The sequence below is a fragment of the Struthio camelus genome, chromosome W (assembly GCF_040807025.1).
Source record: "Struthio camelus isolate bStrCam1 chromosome W, bStrCam1.hap1, whole genome shotgun sequence".
Taxonomy (NCBI): Eukaryota; Metazoa; Chordata; class Aves; order Struthioniformes; family Struthionidae; genus Struthio; species Struthio camelus.
The window spans coordinates 68445636-68452796 of NC_090981.1; the positions used below are offsets into that span (position 1 = coordinate 68445636).

General features: G+C 42.1%; 1 protein-coding gene across 3 annotated transcripts in view; it reads left to right on the plus strand.

Annotated features, from left to right (window-relative positions):
- The window catches only part of LOC104138478 (ras-related protein Rab-27B), a 56822-nt gene extending 49813 nt beyond the window's left edge, over positions 1 to 7009 (plus strand). For all 3 annotated transcript variants that reach the window (XM_009666093.2, XM_068925696.1, XM_068925695.1), the window contains exons 5-6: positions 24 to 147; positions 2425 to 7009. In XM_009666093.2, the coding sequence (XP_009664388.1) occupies positions 24 to 147; positions 2425 to 2614 (314 nt within the window). In that variant the 3' untranslated portion in view covers positions 2615 to 7009. The remainder of the gene's footprint in view (positions 1 to 23; positions 148 to 2424) is intronic.
- Positions 7010 to 7161: the final 152 nt, after the last annotated feature.

Consider the following 7161-nt stretch of genomic DNA (forward strand, 5'->3'; position numbering starts at 1 on the left):
CTCCAGTTTGTTTTTCCTTCTAGGTCAGCTGCAAGCCAATGCGTATTGTGAGAATCCAGATATAGTGTTGATTGGTAATAAAGCTGATTTATCAGACCAAAGGGAGGTAAATGAAAGGCAAGCAAAAGACCTGGCGGACAAATATGGGTGAGCAAATTATGACAGAGGCTAAATTTAGTTAATAACTGTGGTAAGTGTAGGGGATAACTTGCCAAAGACAGTTGCAAGTATACTTATAAACTGTTAAGATTTGTAGGTGTTGCAGTATCATGAATGTATCTCCTATAGTGATATCCAACCTGTCACACTTTCAGATCAACCTATTTGAATAGGAAATAGGTAGAAGACGAAGACACCGTGTAATATTTTTACTAAAATATTACAGCATGAATAATATGACTGAAATGAAGCACTCTTATTAGAAAGCTAGTCTTGGGATGTTGGCTTGCCCTGAGAACATAGGAGAGAGTATTCCAAGGGCAAGTGCACACAGGAGTGTGTGCACATTTCTTTGCAGCATTATCACTTACAGGCTGTCCTGTTACTGCATGAATTGGCCGTGTATTGTAGTTAGTAAATAGTGCTGTCTCCTTACGTGGGCAAAAATAATGTATTTTTTTGCTTTAATCACCATTGTTAGACAGGGGGGATTGCTCACGGAGGATGGGGCCAGCTGCGTAAGACTGCCTGAGAGACTGTGAGGAGTAATAAGCAAATCAGACTTAAGAGTATTAAAGTAAGATTTTTCTACAGGCAGGTAAGGAGGACAGGGACGCTGAGAAGTTAGCTTGCGCCAGTTCATGTGCTGGAAGTGCTGGAGCAATCGGTAGTCCTCTCTGCTAAAAAAGAAGAATTAGAAGGCACTCCTTTGGATTCAGATGGGATTTCGGAATGGAAACAGCTACAGCTACAGCTAAGTTGTGCTTATAAATAGACAGATTCTCACTGAGGGCTAAATAGCAAAAGCTGTACCTAGCTGCTAAATAGCAGATTAGTTCTGGTGAACTTAAATTTAAGCGAGCTTTGTTTCACCAGCCAGTGAATCAGCTGAAACCAACAAGCAAAACCGTCAAACGTCCAGATCACGATGGCACGATACAGGAAAAATGACCGTGGCTGTAAAATAGTGGACATAAATGGCTTGTATAGCCTGTGCGGGCTTTCAAGTTGTGTTTTGGCAGAGGTTCTTTATAGGGAGCAGAGTTCGGAGTGTGCAGGGAAGAACCGGAGCTGGGTAGGTTCTCATATATCGAGAATGAATAAAGCTTGGTGTGTTTTTGGAACAGGCAAATGCTGGCATTTATACTAGGCTGAGTGGTACTGAAGGTGCAAGTGAGAGATCTGCAGGAACTGCAGATTGTGGCGTGCGGACTAATTTATATTGGGAAGTATATCTTTACTCGGACACGTGGTTGGGCTCTAGGTGAGCTGAAGCACTCAAGCGTCTGGCTGCGTTTTATTGCTCCACTAGAGCCGGCACTGAGCGTTAAGATTTCATGCTTGCTAAAGTTGAGAGGCATAAAGAATAACAGGCAGGTGACACTAATGTGATGTCACTGTGTTACTGCTCCAGTTCTATCGTGAAACAAAATTAGTAGAAACAGAAGGATTTTCTGTTTGGTTTTGGAAGGCCGCTGCAACGAGCAGGAGCCTGGAAAAACTTGCATGTGAGAGCTTAAGCTGATTTGAAAAGATTCTGTTATCTGGAGAGTATCTGAGAAAGGTGTGAAAGCTGTACTTAAATGTTTACATTCACCTCTTCATTAAAATAAGAAGGCCTCAATTTTAAATCTGTTGGAGTAACTTGCCTATGGAAATTGCTGATACAGGAAGAAAGAATTAATAGATCTTGATGTTCTCCTCAATACCTGGGCCAAACACTCCACCTTGTATGTGGAAAAGAACTCTCCCTGTTCCGAGTAGGGCAACAGTTATCCTTTCTTTATTCATCCACTGTGGTTCAGGCTGTTACGTAACTATCTGTTGAAAGACTTGCTGTAATTTTTTTCTAAATATTTTGATAAGTATTCCTGTTGGACAAGCCCTACAGGTCTGCAATGATAAAGTACACTCCATGGCCGCTGAAATTTTCTATAAATGCAGACCTAGGTTTCACTTCCCAGGAGACCTTCTGATTTCCTGCAGGGTTTTTCCAGCTATTTTTTCACTATGCAAAGTCAAAATGCTAGGACAAACTTTGCAATTTAATGTGGCTTTTTAGTATTTATATCCTGATATTACCCTGTAACAAGAACAGGAGTTTTGGCTCTGCCCAGAGGGAAATAGAATCCAGACAAACCAGAAGTCCACATCTGTCAAATTCCTTTCATTAATTATCAGTAATAACATCACTGATATTACAGAGAGTTCAGTCTCAATCGTTTTAAAAATTCTTCCCAACAAACCTTTTCATTTTCACTGTAGCATACCATACTTTGAAACGAGTGCTGCTACTGGACAAAACGTGGAGAAGGCTGTGGACACTCTCCTGGACTTGATAATGAAACGCATGGAGCAGTGCGTGGACAAGACACAAGTCTCTGACACCGCCAATGGAGGAAGCTCAGGAAAGCTAGATTCGGCAAAACCGGAGGAGAAAAAGTGTGCCTGCTAAACTTCACCTCTAAACTGTGAGAGCCAATCAAAATATTTCATCAGAAAACGGTTGACCTACCACCAAATCCAAACCTGCTCTGTTGAGCCATGCACAGAAGCAAAGTTGCATTGTTTTATTGGGATTGTGCTTTTTTTTTTCCTCCAAAGAACTGATTTAAAAACTAAAACCTGTGTCTCAGTGAGGCTCTTGTGATGAAATAATTCTTCCTGATAGGTGCCATTTTCATGGAAAATTCTCCCCCATTTGCTTCCCCTCCCCACTCCCTTCCCCTCTCATCTTTATTTTAGATGTGATCGGGATGCCGCATAGAGGAAAGTAGCTTTATTTTTTTAAAAAAAAGGAGGGAAAGAACCTATTGTCTATATAAACTGGTTATAGAAATTAAAGTGGAAGTGGGTGGTTTTCTAGGCCTGTGCCATTTTTCCACAGATTCCCGTTTCTTTATAATTCTTAATCTATATCAGGGACCACGCATTTTCTAAGGCAGAGATACAAAAGATTGTATGTATGTGGCCTATTAAGAAAAACTTTATTACTTGCACAGAGTAAGCAATGCTGTGAATCTGTCCTGACTGAATCACTGATAAGTTGGTTAGTTAGGGGTGGGGGGGGGGTGTCTTTTGGGTTGGGCGGGGAGGAAGAAGGGGATTTAATTTTTAACAAATGAATCAGGGAATTGTGCAACATCGCTTGTGTTGCCAGTAATCCAAGCAGGGATTGGAGAGTTACAGGAAAAAGTATTGAGAGGAATTCTCACGCTGCAGGGACAGTTTAAAAAGAAAAGAGCATAATCTATGGAAAAAGAGAAAAGCTGTATTTTGTGAAGCATCTTCTGAATCACCGGAAGCAAAAAAAATTTTTTCTCCCGTCTCCCACCTAAGGAAACCATCCTTTTTGGTTTTTTTTCCTTCAAATAACTGCATATCCCAGGTGGGACAGGGGAAAGAACTGGTGAACGTTTGCACTGTCTGAAAGCAAACTGCAGATTTCGTCGTGCCGGGGGAATCCCTAAGAAGTTCCTCCCTGTGGTTGTGTTGGGGCCTCGGCTCATTCAGGTTTTCAACAGAGAGAAGCTTTCTCATATTCTCTACAACATGGAAAAATGGTGAAGTGGGGACTTGGAACGACAGGCTTCCACAACATGCCTGACGCTGGGTGAAAACGTATTGCGGAAGTCTGCAGCTATTTCAGAGGAATGGATAAAAAATATGCTACAGTAGAAAGGTAAAACGTGAAGGATTTCTTTTACAGATGAAAGCAACATCAAATGAAACAGCAAATCGCTCATTACAAGCAAAGACAAGTAGAGGCAAAATTAAAGAAAAATACTATATTTTTTAATTTGGTTTCAAAAATTATCCATATTTTAGCATATTGATTAGTCTACCCTGTCCTATCTTGTAGAATAGCAGTTCTGCTTATATGGAGCTGGTAGTTCAGGGTGTATTAGTGTTTAATGTGCTTTAAGCTACTGTCACTTGGAAGGGAGCAGACTGGGAGAAAGAATGACTCTGTTAAAAAGTCAAGTTAAATTGGTTGGGTTGGCAGGACTGTAGACTTTCAGTTGTTTAAATGTAAAGCTCCGTAATGTTTTCAGCTTTGATTGATTCAGAATTGCAAACTTGATGAACAGCAAGCTCATAAAATGATCAGATGCTTCCCAGAAATTGAGAATTTACCAGCTACTTTGGTGAAAGAGCAACAGATTTTCTGCCCAGATCATAAAAGGACGTTTGCTTGATGATTTGGCATGTTAACAGCACAGATGGTACATCCATAGGAGCAGGCTCGTTGGGCGAGTAACCCAGTAGCCACAGTTACTGTACCAGGACAGAGATCTGGCTTGCAGACTGTAAAGATGATATAACTGATAGGTTATACTTAAGGGCTACATATCAGGAATACTATACAACCAGCTGTACTACACGACCTTTTATAGCCCGTAAAAAGCCCTAGCACCTCAAGAGATGCAAAAGCTACTGCGGCAGTCCGTAGGTGATTTCCCAGGCAGAAGGTGTAAGTAGACTGAAGTCCAAGCAGTGATGCTCAGACAGGTCCCTTACAATTACCTGAGATGTGTAGGTAAGGGACCGGAAGTTTGGGGTTTTTTCTGAAGTGAAGTTGTATTCTTTTTTTAATGTGTAGCATCTAACCTACGCATAATTTTTTTAAAAAATACTCCCTTTGTAGTATCTCTTGAATTCATGAAAATAATGATCTGAGATTTTGCTGTCTCACTTTCAAAGAAATCTCTCGTTTCGTGGCATCAGGTTTTTGTCCACTGAGCAAGAGTGAAAGAGGTTGCTAAGAACACTAACGTGTTGCCAGTCAACAAAAAAATGTATTTCCCAAAGCCGCCTAAGTATAGCTTGTCCAGAAGCCTTTACGAAGCTTAAACTGATCTCGGTAGCTTCAGCAGTAGCCAGATGATTCATATAAAGGTGTGGAGAACCCTGAACCTGGCACTGTTTCAAAGCACCTTGAAGAAGCTCAGCTGCTTCCATTTATCCCAGCGGCTGCCGGGGCCTGGGAAGCTGCCGAAGGGCAGAATTTGGAAGATGCCACGTTGTGTATTGATGTCTTGGGCTTCGCAGTCATTTAAGCTTCTGCTTTCATTTTATGAAAGATTGACCGATCATAGATAAAAATCTTTAGATCTTTCAATCCACAGATTTTTATCTATGATCTATCTTTCAATGTGTCTTTTTTTTTCCCCCCCTCTCGTTCCAACAACTTCTCTTCCAAACGCTGCTTTGCTCCCCGTCCCGGCGGTGCGCTGCTGGAGCTTGCTGGGCGCCGAGGCTGCGGGTCCCGCTCCTGCGCTTCCCGCGGAGCCTGGCTCCTGCTGCACCACGTGCCGAGCACCAGTCCCCGTCGAGGCAGCGGGCGCTGGAGGAGGTAGTGGGGCTTAGGTGACATTTGACTTTTCGACCGCCTTTGCTGTCAGTGGATTTTTTTTTTTTTTTATAGACGGTCTCAAGGCAAAAAGGCATTTGCCCCTCTAAAAAGAGGGGTTTCTGGGTGCCTCTTCTGCGATGGAGCAGCAGCAGCGTTTGCTGTCGTGGTGGCTTTATAGAAACCAACTGCCTTAAGCTGTTTTCTGAAGGCTAAATCTTACCTAACGTCTTGAATGTGTAAAAGGGGTTGTTCTACATACATTTAGATTGCAGGTGCTTGGACAATGTAAGAAACTTTAATAAAAGCTGTATTATATGTGATTTTTGCTAACTAACTACTAAATAGCAACTATTTGGGGCTCTGTTTTAAGGTAAGAGGTTTACTTCAGTTTGTGGATGTGACTAGTATTCAGCCTCTTGAGGTATAAACCAAAATATCTCTCTGTCTAGAGCTGAAATTTAAAAATTTGTATGCATGGTATACACCTGAGGAAAAGTAGCAAGCATAACAGTAAACGCAAGTGGCTGCTCTTTTTGTACAGGTGTGAACGCAGTAGGAGCTTCAGACCATGCTTTGATCTTTCTTAAAAAGAAGAGGAGGCGGGAAAAAAAAGGGGGTGGTGTAACTGATGTTGCTCTGAAAACGTTAAACTGGACAGTTTTACTTGACTGCCGAGACCTGACTTGAGGCATCTTCAAGTAGGAAGCCAAATTTTCACCGTTTCTTTCCTGTCTTTTGTAATTCTTCAGCTGTAAAAGACCGGTCCCCCTCCGCACAGCACACAGGCGTGCACACCATGCACACCATACAGGATAGGTTGGTTGGTTTGTTTCCCATGGGATGTTGTTGACTCGGAACCATTCTCCTGGGTGCTGGGCAGATCTGTCACTATTTTATCATTATTAATATTGTTATCTTAACTATTTCAGGGCAATGGCAGTAGTTATTCTTTGCTATGTGCTTTTACTCCATGCAGGTACCTACTTATAACTTTAGAGAGCATCCCCTAAAGTTGTCACCCCCTCGTTGTGCGATAGGGCTTGGTGGACATCCTGTTCGCTGAAGGAAGCCTATTGTAGCTTACTCAGCTTATTTACGGAAGTTAAATTGTTCTTTGGTTTTGTTAAGGTATCTTTCAGATAAACACTAACCACTATCCTGTATCAATTACCTTTTAAATGTTTCCTTCTGTTATGCTACTGTAAGCATGTTTTATGTTTGTCTTCACCAGATCTGTGTTATGCCTAGTGATATGAATGTGACCGAAACTCTCTTGAATGCAAATACTATTTTTCATTATAGAATGCCCCTTGATGGACGGTGGTGCTTGCTTACCACTGTTAATGTCATTTTGTTGTACCAAAGTACCCGTGGCTTCAAACCATAGTGTCAAATGCTTCACTGGTGTCTGGGTTTGTGTAATGCAGTTGAGGAATGTAATGCTGTGATTTGGTTTCTGCACTGTTATTTTCAAAAATAAAAATACATTTTTAATCGGGTGTCTCAGCTGGTTGGGGGGGGGGGTGGAAACTTCTCCCTAGGGGCTACGGTCTAGGCACACGGCGTTCGGCAGCCGTGCCGAAGGGCAGGGCTGCTCTTTCCCTGCCAGCTCTGCTAGAGCTGGTCCCTGCCGGTCCTTTTAACTT